The sequence below is a fragment of the Ruditapes philippinarum genome, unplaced genomic scaffold (assembly GCF_026571515.1).
Source record: "Ruditapes philippinarum isolate M1 unplaced genomic scaffold, ASM2657151v2 ctg5265_1_1_1_1, whole genome shotgun sequence".
Lineage (NCBI taxonomy): Eukaryota > Metazoa > Mollusca > Bivalvia > Venerida > Veneridae > Ruditapes > Ruditapes philippinarum.
In genome coordinates this window covers 1-15,085 of record NW_026859422.1, presented here as the reverse complement: position 1 = coordinate 15,085, position 15,085 = coordinate 1, and the positions used below count along the sequence as shown (strand labels likewise).

Below are 15,085 nucleotides of genomic sequence, written 5' to 3'. Positions count from 1 at the left end.
GATACATTTATAAAACGATATTTGCAGGTATTAATGTGAATCTTCTCACAAACTATTATTATACACCTGGAAATAAATAAAATTGGATGTTGTGATTGAAAGCACTGCCATGAGATGTTGACTAAATTGAGCTAAGAAATAGTAATTTGATAACTAACGATATTAAGTAATCATTCACCAGTTAATTTATGAGTTTCGTTCGTTGGTATGGTGTCGGAACACTTATAAAACCTTAACTGGTAGATATTTTTGGTAAATATTGACGATTACGTAACCTAAAATGACATTATGTAGTCAATTTTCAATAACGTGTGTAACCGCTATGAACCAAGATGAAACTGAGGCAAAATGCCGGATGTGCTTAACTTATTTCCAGGTGTATATTTCACTCACGGCGGAGTCTATTTCTGACGATATTTCCACTAATATATTCCACTCATCCTTTCATACACATTCACATTTTGTCAGTAAACTGAGAAAATTATATATTTTTTAATTATACTGTGAACTTATCAAAAATAAAATTTTACTGTACACTGAATGGCATGAAATGAAAACAGAACGTTGATATTTATCAGTCATTTTAAGTGTCTTTCAATTTATATTTGGCGCTGTCAAATGTAGAATCGATAAAAACATTTTATCATATCAAAAATTCTTTCATCGCAGGAGCTTGAAAAACAGTATTCTCGCGCGTGGCTGCGAGAGAAAATACTGTTAAAGAAGTTCTTATGATGAAATAAAATTACATCTTACAAAACAAACAAACCAATTGTCTTTTTATTCCATGCACGTTTTAATGAAACTTTAACAATGTGTTAATCCATCCAAATAAAACAAAATGCATGATATTATGTAAGAAAAAAGTAATCAATGTAATGGAATTACTTTATGTATTGCAAAATGAAAAATAGAAAATGTAAAAATACAAAAAATAGGTGTTTATATTGAGAATATGTTGTCATGGAATTACCAAATTGAAGCACTTTGTTCAAAAATTAACTGAAAAATAGCATTAATGAGGCATATATATTATCATTTGACAGATGAAATGAAACAGTAATTTAACAATGCATATATAATTTCGAATTTTGATAACTGCTGTACTGTTTGGGGCAAAGTTAATCTAAGGTCGTTAAATAAAATCTATAAATACAAATAGCTGCAAGGGTTATTCTAAACAAACATACATCACGAATAAGAAGACAAGATATACATAAAGAATTTGTGGATGTCGTTCAACGATGCAATGTTCATACTGGAATTCTTATTTTCAAAGCTTGTAATAACCAAGTCCCATCTTATGTATCTGAAATTTTGACTTTTCCAGTAATGAAATTTACAATTTTAGATCATTAAACTATGGTAAAATACTTGTTACAAAGATTTGGAATAGGATACCATATAATATACGTTATTCTAATTATGTGAGAATCTTTAAAAAAAAAGTATTAAAACATATTTTGCAGATCAAATAAATATCTTCATAACTCTGTCATTATGTTTTAATAACTATTATTCATGTATATTTGTTTAAATATTTGTAAATGAAAATTTCATAAATGATATTTAATATTTAAAAGGGGCGTTTGTCAAAAATATTATGGGACAAAATCTTTGTGGAATAGTACACTGTTGTTGTTGTTGTTTTATGATGTTTTGTGTTTGTGTTTTCTATATATTGTTTAGAAGGCCACATTTAAAATTGAGATATGTAATGTGTTGTCTACGATGGAATTATTCATGTTTTTTAAATAAAGATACTATTATTATCAATTTGAATATCAGAATCCTTCTGGTAGCCTCAGATTCAGACGAACTTTTCATGAAATAAAAGTGAGGTAACACAAGAGGGAAAAGGTTAAAAAGTAGTCTCTTTATTGAAAGTGTGATTTTTTTTCTCTTTTTTATACTTTTCACTGTGAAATGATCAAATATAATTTTGTCGGATAAATCAGTAATCCACTCAAAAGCATAAAATTAGGAATGTATATTTAACAAATATATTTATGCAAAATCTGCTAACATTATTTTATTTTTCAAAATGCGTTTCGTTGCAAATAGTATATTATGATATAATAAGGGCAGCCAAATCGAATACACTTATATGGCAAAAGGAGTCCTTGAATTAGTTTTCCCTTAATAGGCAGTCCATTTTTAAATTGGCATAATGTTCTGGTTACGAGTTTATTTTTAAACTGTAAATCGAAGAAATTTATTGATCAAAACCGGGTCCTTTGGCGCGGAACAATAACATTTAAATCATGATATTAGAGCATGTGAATTTCTTTTCCTAAAAGTTTAGCTCTTAATGTGATATAATTTGTCAAAAAAGAAACAAAATTTAAACAAAGTAGTATTTTGACTTCCTTACAAAATACGAAATCACTATAATTGTAATATTTGTCAAAATGCAACTGAAGAATAACATGGCTCAGATAATTGGTTAATTATTTCTTTTCTTTTTTTGAAATTTTTACAGTAAACCGAAACTTAAATGATTTTAAGAAATAAAAATAAAGGCATTTCTGGGCCAGATTAGACCTTTAAAATACTACATGGTATAAATAAGAAGCAAATATGTAAAAGCATAGCTAAATCCTACTTTTTGAAGATTTTAAAATAAGTGAAGTAGCTCGATTCGAAGCAATTTGAAAATGATTTCTTATAATTTATATAAAAAGCACATTTTAAGTTATAAACGTGTAAATATCATTCATTAAGGTTTAAGCACTTTTATTGGTGAATTGTCATGGCTATACTGCAAATACATGTATTGTGTCAAACTTTAGTAAAATGATAAGTCATTACACGGGATGGGGAAATGATGGCGGAGCTTGGGCTATATGCTTCTCAAAATTGAACATATTGTAAATTTTGCTCCGCTTAACCAGATGTGCAGTACCAAACCATATGTAAAAGAGAAAGTTGGTCATTCACAGGGTATCGTTCGGTGGTAGAATTTTGTAAAATATCTGTATTTTGAGTCCGTTTAGCGACATATTTTCTTAATACGCCTTGCATTATTTTGGATACACCATAACCCACAAGAATTTATCGACGAAACATGCAATAAAACCTGGCACGAAATGGGTAAATATTTGGATAAGCCAGGGCAAAAGAATCACATTTCGATTTTCTAAAAATAATAATTTTATAAGAATGTTTAAAAAGTTGAAATCTTTCCCTATCTTGGCCTTCTTTCTATGTCACATATGGTGATATAATGCACATCTGGACCAGTGGAAATTCACATACTTTATTGCCGATGCTCAATTTTGAGATCCATATTGGCTTCACCCCCACCCCCAATGAATTTATTACTGCAAATAATATTCAAAATGACTGCATGCATTGTAACAAACATATTTATACATTAGTGCCAATCACATGAAGAAAAAAAATCCTGTTTATAAAATGTAAACTTTAATTAGTACAGTAACGTTTGGTATAAAACATAAATAACATAACATAATCAAATTTAAAAGCATCTAAAAGCGTATTTAAGTAAGTCACTTTTACATGGAAATGTAGAAGGCTATCAATTGGAAAAGCCAAGAAAGAAAAAAAAAATATCACGGAGTATTTTCTTCAAATTTGCATGATTCAATACAATCATGAGTTAAACACATTGAGGAAAAAGGCCACCATCCTACTTCATTTTTTTAAATCAATTTACTTCAACTTAACCAAGCACCGTTTAAGAAAATTTTATGAGATAATTTTAAATTTTCTTTCTATGCATATTAAGTAAAAAAAGTTGACAAAATTTCCAAGAGGATAATGTTTTACTTTGAAGATTATGTTAAGTGATAAATATGTTTATTTTGATGGTTGGTTCACATCTTACAATAATTATGCCTGCTGAATAAATAAATCTTAAAATATTGAGCTATCCAGTATATGACTATAAACATTTGTTTGTTGCAGCTTTTCACTAATATGTTGTATCCTTAAGAAATGTATTTCATTGTTGCTGCGTATTTTAATATAAATATATTGTTTAAAAACAAAATAATCTTATAGCAAATACTATTACTCTATATATTTTTTTTGGATTTGTAAACTTTTTAAATTTCAATCTCTATAGTTATTTGCTATGTTAAACCGAAATTGAACTGTTTCATCTTTCTAGAAAACAGATTGTTTTCTTTCTTAAATACCAAGAATGTATATTTTGAAAACGAGAAATGCGGAAATATCTTTTTTTTTTTCGTTTTCTTCTACTTCTTAATTTATCAATTCGACATATGATAAAAAATTCAATAAAAAGAAAAATAAAACATTCAGTATTATCAAACAATGACAAAAAAACAACAAAATATTCTATAACAAGAGTGTTTCTAGAATATCCCTTTGTCGGTAAGAGTTTTTCGGCTACTACAAATTTTGGCTTTTTGGCTCTTTATAATGTTAAAACAATGAGTGTTTAGACCCTTCACTGTCACTGTATTTTTGATATTGTGAATATCGCGTATTTCGTCATTTGTTTATTATAAAAGGGCAGCAACAACAAAATAATGACACTCAAAATCAAAAGTCAAAATTTCCATTTCATCAAACACAGACAGGACGTACAAAAGTTTGCATCTCCCCAGCCTGAGCTGTTAAAATGATATGATATTAATTTCCGCTTTTTAGAACCAATCTCAGCAGAACTGTTCTTTTTAAAAGTCGCCTTAGTGCAAAAACGGAATAAGTCCTTCTAAATTTAACATACATTTATCAGTTATTGCTCTAAGGTAACGAAATATCCTTTGAAAGTAGAACTTTTCAATGTGTATGGCTTTCCTCTCGGTAACATGCAATATTTTTGTCTACCAAAGGGTGTTTCATGTAGAGGTTGTACAGATCATTAGCTGGTAATAATGATCTCATACTCTTTAAAAAGGTGTTTAAATCTGAAAAAAATGGATACAATATAAAGGGTACAGAAAACTGATAAAATGTAGGTAATTAAAGCGGGTGATATAAAACATAAACTTAAACATCAATAACAAACACTTATTTACAAAAACGATTCATGTTTGATTTTGTCGTCAAGAAAAACTGTCTTTGAATATCTATGTCTTCAGTTCAAAGTTTGAGTAGATATCGAATGTTCGTAAATACTCGTTGACACAATGATGACAGAAAATGTACTGGTCCTGGAAATAGAATGGTTGAAAATAATGACAAACATCTTACTTGTCCTTAAAAAAGAATGTGTTAACAAGAATAACACCAATTTACTGGTCTTAAAAAAGAACTGTATTATTAGTTTAATGATGACAAAATTTGCTGGTCCTACAAAAAGAATGGTTGACAATGATGACAGAAAATGCACTGTTCAAGGAAGCAAATTATATACATAATATTTTAAAACTTAAGAAAGTGTTTAAATATACACATCTAGAGATCAATATCGATTTATTAAAATAGTTTTCTGTTTTAAACAATCTGTGTTACGTCTCTGTTGTATTATAAAATTTACTAAAGAATGGGTCCAATAAAATGAATTCTCTAGTAAAATAACATCTTCTTAATGACTCAATAATGATTGATACTAAGAGAGGATTAGCGCGATAAGATGGTATTATCAATTTGTTTCCGACTTACTTTATCTGGCACAGCCAAATATCTTCTATATTTTATTTGCCGTACGGTGTTTGCGACACTCACTTCCTGGTCAATTTGTGTTTTCTCCAACAAAGTTGATACAACACAAAATAGTCCTCCTTTTTTAGCTCCAGTTCTGCAACACGTGATGAATATAATAAAATGTAACAATTTCACATTGACAGGTTAAATAAATCATTTGAACAAATTTTACTAATTATTTTACAGGCAGAAACAATAATTATCTTAATTATTAACACTGTATGTTTTATTGTTAATGGCATATTTTTATATTATGATAAATATAGAAGCAAATTAAATGTCTTTTGTAGAATTTTATAAATTTTAATATCAGCAAAATTTCAAATCGGATAATATTGAAATCTTAAACAATGCATAACACCAAATGATTAATCAATAACTGTCCGCACTCCACTTTTCTCAGCGCTGGAAAGTAAAATAAAAACGTCATAGAAAAGGGTACATTACCAGGGGTAAGGGTCTTACTTGAAAAATCCGCATAACTTTACAAAAACAAATAGAATTGGCCAGCGTCTTTTTGCGGCAATAAACATACAAACCAAGTTAAAATTGAATAATTTTTACAGTTTCTGAGAAAACTTGATCTTAACGAAAAGGTTAAGTAACGCCGACTTAATGTGTAGAGCTAAAATGCTACAGGTCTAGTTTGAGTGGGCATATTCAGCGCGCCATGCTGGAAAATACAAGTTACCGTCTACAACCCCATCGGTTAAATCAAAATGTGTCTTTTAAGTACGGACAATTTTGTGAGTGTAAATATTGAACAACATAGTGTTCTGTCGTTTAACGAAGTATTATGTACATGGCTAAAACGCCCAACTGAGGAAAGTCGTGTAATTTTATTTTTACAATTTCTATTCAACGATTGACAGATTACTTTTTGAAAACAAATTTTCTCACTGAGGTCAACTTACAAGCAATGGACCAGCATTGGTCGGTTTGTGTCAGTTCGGCTAAATTTTAGTTCCATATCTTTGACAAACTGTACAAACTTGACGGGCTCTTCTGGAATGCTCTTGTTGGAATCCCATTGTGTGTACTGAACATGTGGTACTATAATCTCTTCTGATCCAGACTAAATGTTGTTATTATGTAAAGAAACATTCATGAAGCCAAAGGCTCAATGCAAAGAAGGATATGATGTGGCTAGCAGCAAATGTAGTCGCATGATGCATGCATTTTAAAAATATTCAAAAAGAAAAAAATCCTATATCAATATAAAGTATTCATAACTTATTCATACAGTTTATAATATTTTTGTATTTAATAAAAAGCTTATTAAACCAGAATGACTATATATGAAAATTCCATTTTTATGAAATGCTTCATACTTTGCTTTTATATGATATTTTCATTTTCTTCAAGTGATATTGGTCTGTCCCATCTCCTCGTTCAGTTTTTATCGTGAAGGCCCCTTTCCTTAACGTTTGGTTATCCACAGGGCAGTAAATTCCGGAGTCCTGAATTAGAAACCCGGGAATAGTACAGAGTTATATGAATGAAGTGCAACATTACGAGAGATCTCCGAAAATGTAATATATATTTTTTTTCACAGAGATATCAAAATAAACAAACACATGATCACGATTCTTTAGTATTCCTATGAAAATAACAGTAGTGGTGTTATTAATTTGTATGATTTATATCAGAAAATCAGGATTAATCGCTAACAAAACGTTTGAACTGCTGAGTTTTTTTTGTTGTTGTTGTTGTTGTTGTTGTTTTATTTGCAATAGTTTTAGTTCTGATTTCACATATGTGTCATTTGCTTATGTGAACATAAACAAATACGTGATTTTTATTTAAATGCATATAAATATTCCACATTTATAATGAAAAGTGTTCCATACTTTACAAGAACAATATTATTTATCGAGCAGAAGTGTAGGCACATTCATATAAAGTTTACCTTATTTTCTGACGACATTGTTTCCATACTGATGACGCATGAAACCTTTTCTTGAACAATTAATTTAAGAAAGTCCTCAACAGTGTCTGTTAAAGGTGTTTGTGCTATCAGGAAACGATTCACGTTTTTGAAACTCTGTAAAGGCAATTGAGTAAAAATAAATCTTGAAGAAGGATAGTTAAACATCGTTCATTAAACAAATATAAGAGAGCGTAAAAAAGATGCTTCTAAAACTGATTTATTTCCTGACATGTGTCAACGGAGTTTGTTTGTATCATCATGCAATATGATATATACTCAAACTAAGTTTTACCGTGTTTGAAACTGTAATCATATTTTACTTACGAAATAGTATAACCGTATAAATGTTTTTATATTAAAGGCATGTATCATATGTTTACTCAACAGAAAGAAAGCTGTATTGTTTTCGAGTCGGATCCATTATGCCTAACGTTATGGTAGAATATAGAAATAATATTTTAATAATTATCATATAATGGTAGTTATAGAAGTATCTTCATTTTAATGGCTTGCATTTGATTCACGTGGATTTTATCAAACATCCGACGCTTCCGCACATCGATAAATCCTATCCTTGTAAAATTTATAGTATCAGGTTCCAGAGAACTTTATTACAATAGAAAACGATTTTTCTTGAATGTTCGCTTTTATCTTAAATCTCTATAACATGTATTAATGACTAAATATTACTAATAAAATTAAACACACAAATTACTTACATTTACGTACACTGCATTGATGTAATCTGATTGACCTGGAGTTTTAGCCATGAATAGCCGAGGTCTGTTACGATCTCCTACAATATACAAGCGCATTTTAAACTGTTCAGTCAGTCAATATAAGCATCATACTGATTAAAATTAGTTGAATATTTTATCAAATATAAAGTTATACATTATTTAAGACAAAGGTCATTAGTTACAGCATAATTCTACCTGTGGTCTTACCTGGGATATCAGCACCGTTTCTGTTCTTATTTACTAAAGCCTTGTTTCTTTTAACAGCTTCCTGTTCATCATCAGTTCTTTGTTCAACAGACGCTTGAAGCTTCTATATCAATGAAGAAACAGTTTAGAGACAAAATTCTTGTTTATATTATACATTGCTAATAATACAAATCAAAATAACATAATTCTAATAGAAATTATAATCATACACTAGCAGGTAATTATCATGCGCTAATGATTCACACACTAAAATGGTTTAATCCAGATTTGGTTCCATCACAGATGAGTTCATGGAGCAATTGTGACACACCATCGGCACTTCCGTGACGTGACATTGATTCAAAAGATTATTTTTAAGTGAGTTTTAATTTTCATTGTATGTTATGTTATGCTACTTAAGGTTAACATGATTGCATGCATTGTTTTTAAGTATTTTATAGCTTTTATAAAACAAGTTAAAAACATGCTTAGTACACATATTCTACTGAAACAAAGGCATGTCTTTTTTAACTTGACATAAGGAATAAGAAAAATCCCAAAGGATTAAATATCATATATATACATTATCCCTCATGTACAGACTCAATCAAACCGAGTCTGCAATTTTCATGTAATTTTGTTGTGATTAATGCTTCCGAGGGATCATTTTGTTTCCAGTTTTTTATGTATTGATGCAGCACAGCGTTTATAATATAAGAAAGTATAACCAGCGACTATTTTAAGTCGGCATAACTACATCTTTGAGGGGGGAAAATCGATTGACAGAAAATCACACTCGCTTGTTAAAATCATATTGCACCAAGTGTTTTTATCATTCTATTGTAAAAGCTGCTGTTCATCTTAAATAAATTCACCATTTAATTCAATATCTATATGCTTGAGATTTACCTGACTAGAACGATATATATGCTGGTAGAAAATTGCCTAATTTGAAATGTTCAACTGTTTTCGAAAAGGGGTTCATTGAAACATATTGCGCTTACACTTTGTGTCTTTAAAAGGAGGGAAGTGCACAAACCAAACAAGTTAAATTTGTAATATCGGAACAAACATACCTCAAACATATTCCCCAGATGATCTTCGGTATGCGTCTTCATATATTCATTAAACATGGAGGCCTCAACAGCTTTACTGTCAAAGGTCAGAGTGTGAACTAAGGCGTTATGAAGGTACTGGTATTGTTCCTGTAATTGATTAAGAACGATTTACTGACCATTTTAAATTTATGCACATTTGTTTATTGATTTCTTGATATCACAATTATAAAATTTTACTTCTATCGTTTGTAATCATGCATCTGGCATGGCAACTGCCCGATTTTGCCTGTTGCTTATTTCTATATGAGGCTAACCTCACATATTCTAACAGACCTTTCTCAATAGCTTATAATCTATTGTTACAGCCTTTTAATTCTACAATTTTATCTCATATCATTTTCAAAGTTTCTATTTAAAACGTAACATTTATTTATTCAGTAAGCCTTGCCCTTTTACGCAAATATCAGCCTCGCCTGATAAAACTGTTATCAAAAGACAAAAGCATGTTATTTTCTATGAAAATGATCAATAACATAATGTTAATTCAGTCCAACACTTAACAAAGGCAGATGATATGAATCTAATGATAACTTACAGCTGTTTGTATCATGTTTACCCTCTGTTCTCTCATATTCCTTACAAATGCATATATATCTACTGCTCCCTCGGTTTCGCCCTCATTTGTTATACTATCTAAAGCAATGTACGTACCAGTTCTACCTATTCCGGCGCTGAAAACAAAAAACATAATAATCTTGTTTTTTTCCCCGAAAATACTTGAAGATAGAGTGGTTTTACCAGATCGTTTACATTACATAGACAGTAGAAATGTTCGCAAATACAAATACAATATTAAGACTGATGTATACTGTCAGTGGATGGATAAATTTGAAATAATTAGATTAACCTTATATAGTCACACTAAACGTAATAAACAATGGTTAACCAAATACAAATGTATAACGATATGCCCTCATATGTATACTACCTGCAGTGTACAAGAATAGGGCCATCTAGTTTAGTCTTAGTACTGTTAACCTTCTGTCTAAATTCTATCAAGCTCGTGACGTCATCAGGCGTTCCTTTGTCAGGCCAAGCAGTAAAATGGACTTGAACTATTTCTCTTTTGATAGAATCCTGAGGAAGGAAGTACAGTCAATATCGTTAATGTCTTTAAATGTAATATACAATCAAGCAATAAATACTACTGTGTAAGTGAGCATGAAATTATAGAGTTGATGTTTGAATTGTTAAATTATATTGAGATATTTCAACAACTGCTTAGCATACTTCATTATGAACGCAAACTTAATTAATTTGTTTACGTTTTGCTGTACGAATATTAGAAATTTCAACATAATTTTAAAATAATAGAATATAATTAAGATAATAGACCACAGAATTGTTTTGTAAAGTCCATTAGTTCTATATAAAACATGTGTTTTTAGTAAACCCCTGAAGATATAAAGAAGTTACAAAAAAGATAATTCGGAAAATATTGATATAAAAGTTATGAACATTGACACTTATTATTTAATATTATATGGGACATGATTTAAAACATAAATTTAATTTTAAAAGTGAATTATTTGAAAAAAGAGAAGTTAGATAAAAAAAAACAACATTTTTTATAAAAGAAATTCAAGGGGGGATAGCTCTTGAAATATTCATGCTAGTTTATGAACCTTGTCATACATAATACGTTCCAGAATAAAAAAGGAAATTCCAGATGTCCTTTTTCCGGGGGTCTACCTCTATGCACTTTTTCAGCAACAAATTTACATGCAGAAAGAGACAGATAGAGTTAGGGGAATAATTCCCCTATCTTTTAAACCTCAAACGCATTGTACCTGTCCGTTTTGCGGATGATATTCCTCTAACTTTTCATATGGGTTTATTTTATTTATTATTTTTAAGGATAATGTTGGAAATCGTTGTTCGGAGTTATTTGATGAACACATATACGTATACATAGAAGAATACATGTATGTTATATTTCTTATACTTTTTGAAATGGGTAAGTAATACTGTCATTAATGCAGTTCATTCTCCGAAATCAGTACGGGTGTTCGCATATGGTATAATTCTGTTCAATACATGATGCTTTTTTCATTGCATTCCTCATGCGTTAGTATGTTCTTTGCCTGTAATTGTTATTTATGTAGATGAAAAGTTTTATGATATATGGTTTATCCCCGTTTTAATAAAGATGGTATGATCAATGACAAAATGGAGGGTAATAATATAAGGCAAGCATTTGTTTTATTTTTTGTGACAATTCGTTACTTTATTTAACATTTTCCATCATGCATCATATTGTTACAGTGAGAATATGTAGTAAATAAAACAAATATAAGAAAAAATATTTAAAAGCTATCACAAATAAATAAAAATGATATTAATATTATATTTTTCAAGCTAGTAATAACATATTATTGTCAATCAGCTATCTGTTTATACAAAATACTTATCCATTTACCTAAAGTGTAATCATTACTTACATTAATTATCACCATTTTTAGGAAAAAAACTAGTGCAAATATATAATATTTATAATATACTTATAAATAAAATATTGAAAAATATTGATGTAATAAAATGCGTATTTTCATTTTCCGTATTTTAACTATAAAAATCTATTTTTCACAGCAGTGAAACATATTTTCCGTATTTTCACTGGTGTCTTGCCGGACTACTTTCTTTTAAATTCTGCCAGTACACAAAATTTTAGGGAAAGTCTTTCAAATTTTAGTGTCAAAAAGAGAAAAATGCATATAATTAACAGAAAATTCAAGTTTTTTTATAAATACATGATTTATTTTCATCTTGTAGCATGAAAATTACCATATTTCACTGGTGGCTACCGCCACTCATGAAATATTTATTTTCATACCAATCGATGAAAATAAATCATGTATTTATAGAAAAATCTTGAATATCCTCTATTTATTTAGATAATAAATAAAATAATAATGATAACACAAATAAACAAATTATAATAATAATAATGATATTAAAATGAGAAAAAAAAAATTGTCAGTTACTTTTAGTTTAATATTATACTATTTTTTCTCATTTTACTATAGTAACTATGCTTAGAAGTCTTAAATATTGTGCTTTAACAATATAACTGTTATATTTACCGGTATGTGTTTTCTTTTCAAAATACCAATTATTTCAGGAAGGACATAGAAAAGTTGTTTGAAGTGGCAAATAGGTGAAAGATAAGCTCCTTTGCTTTCTAACGTTTAACAAAAAGAACAGGCAATTTATTCGTAAAGTACATGTTTTTTAAAGCAGTTTATATAGCATTTCATGATAGTATGATTTTTATTTTATCCTTTTTTTAATTATTCATAAATAAATAAAGGGATGAATAGATAAGTAAATATAAGTAAATACATGTATAACTATATGAAAACTAGTAAATAAATAAATAATTAAGTAAATAAATAAATCAATTTATTAATGATGAATAAATAAAATGAAGAAATAAAGATAACATTAATAAATTAAAAAAATCAATTAATAAATTAATAAATTAATTAATTAGTTAAAATAAATAAATACATAAATTATTGATGTAATACAAAGTGCTTGAAAAGTGAAAAAAAAACATCAAATGGTTAAAATGTAGTAAAAACTGCGGTATATCAATATTAATTGTATATGCGATAATGTGAGTTTGGTGTCATGAAAATCTTTTGTTTTAATGATGAGTAAATATCATAATTATATAACCCGGTTCAGAAAGAAGACATAGCTCATTCAACCAACGTTTTATTTTAAAGATTTTATGGTAATATGACACGTCTTCAATTGCTAATAATTTTGAAATAATATTCAAGACCAATAATAATAATAATAATAATAAACTTCATATATAAGCGACTTCAACTGATTTTTTTCATTCTTTTTTTATTTTGCCCGGGTGATATTAAATGAGAAAAATAAGTTTATGTCAGTTATTTGAAGTATAAAAAATCATACTAAAAGTTACTGACATTTACTATTTTCTCATTTAACTTATAAGCCTTGAAGTCTTCATGAAAAGATCAGATAAAAAGTTGTGCTTTACCAATATAATATGACTGTTACATATACCGGGATGTGAAATTACCCATTACTTCAGTATGGGCATAGAAAAGTTGTTTGAAGTGGCAAAAAGGTGAAAGATAAGCATCTTTGCTTTCTAACCTTATAGCATTGAATGATAAGAAGAATTTACTTTTCTTTTTTTATATCTGATAAATAATCAAATAAATGAATAAAGGGATGAACAAATAAGCAAATAGATAAATAAATAATTAAATAAATTTATGAATGAATAAATAAATATATTTATTTAATTTTACCCATGAAATATGGTGCTATATCAGTCAAATATATTTCATATTTTTTAAAAATAAATATGAAATATAAATATGAAAGTGGGCGGAGTCAAAAATCATATTTATTTTAAGGGACTTCTTTCGCCGTTTTGTTTGAAAAATCTGATGAATACAAAACAATTTTTTCTTGAATTTTGTTTTGAAACTATCTAGCATGATAGAAAATGATCTAACTAAGAAAATTAATCCGAACACCATTATCTTTAATTCAGTAATTAACGCTGTACAGACGTTTAAAGAGTTGTTTACATGACGTCACAATGTAGCGCCAAACAGCGCGTGCTTACGAATAAATTACTGCGCGCTTTACAATTGCAGTTGGTAGCAAGCAAGGGGATTCGTTACCATTTTCTTTGATAATGAAATTAAATAAAAAGGTTATTTTTTCGTTTTTCGTGAAATATGGTATATATTTTCACTCAACATGATAAAATGCCACGTATTTTCACTCGCCGTACCGGCTCGTGAAAATATGTGTCATTTTATCATGTTTCGTCAAAATATATTCCATATTTCACGCAAACGAAAAAATATCCTCTTAATATAATTCATTGATTTAACATAAGTTGATTGAAAAGTGATAAAAACATAAAAATGAATAAATAAATATATATATAATTCATTGATTTAACATAAGTTGATTGAAAAGTGATAAAAACATAAAATGGTAAAAATGTAATACAAATGCGGTTTATCATTATCATTTATATATGCAATGATGTGATTAATTGCTGTCATGGAAATCTATTGTTTGTATGCTGAGTAAATAGCTAAATTTTATGTTCAGAGGGAATACAAAACGCATTCAACCAAAGTTATATTTTATGGTTATATATTGACACATCTTCATCTGTTAATTCTTTTGAAATAATATTCAAGTTTATGCGGACAACTAACACATAGCTGTCTGCTTTGCATGTATGTTCCATAAGTGCCAATTCAATGTTCTAAAATATCTTTACTCAAAGAAGTTAGTAAATTTATCAGCTATCGTACAAACTCTAGTTGTAAAATAATGTCCATTTTTACAGACAGTCGATTCCACATTTATCATTTCGCTAGTATTCAATAAATACACTGAAGCACTAACAGTGAAACCGCATAACGCGGAAATAACACAAGTTGAACATTGTGTTTGTG

The 15,085-nt window shown here is 28.7% G+C and overlaps 1 protein-coding gene across 1 annotated transcript; it reads right to left on the bottom strand.

Moving 5' to 3' along the window:
* Positions 1-3,409: 3,409 nt before the first annotated feature.
* LOC132756453 (receptor-type tyrosine-protein phosphatase alpha-like) lies at positions 3,410-10,691 on the bottom strand (the record flags this gene model as incomplete). The annotated part of the gene is made up of 10 exons (XM_060747525.1): positions 3,410-5,147; positions 5,599-5,734; positions 6,555-6,715; positions 6,972-7,100; positions 7,550-7,684; positions 8,290-8,366; positions 8,518-8,620; positions 9,573-9,701; positions 10,150-10,285; positions 10,543-10,691. Coding segments are annotated over 10 exons (1,239 nt in total), but the record flags the coding sequence as incomplete, so codon positions are not given.
* Between the last annotated feature and the right edge of the window lie 4,394 nt (positions 10,692-15,085).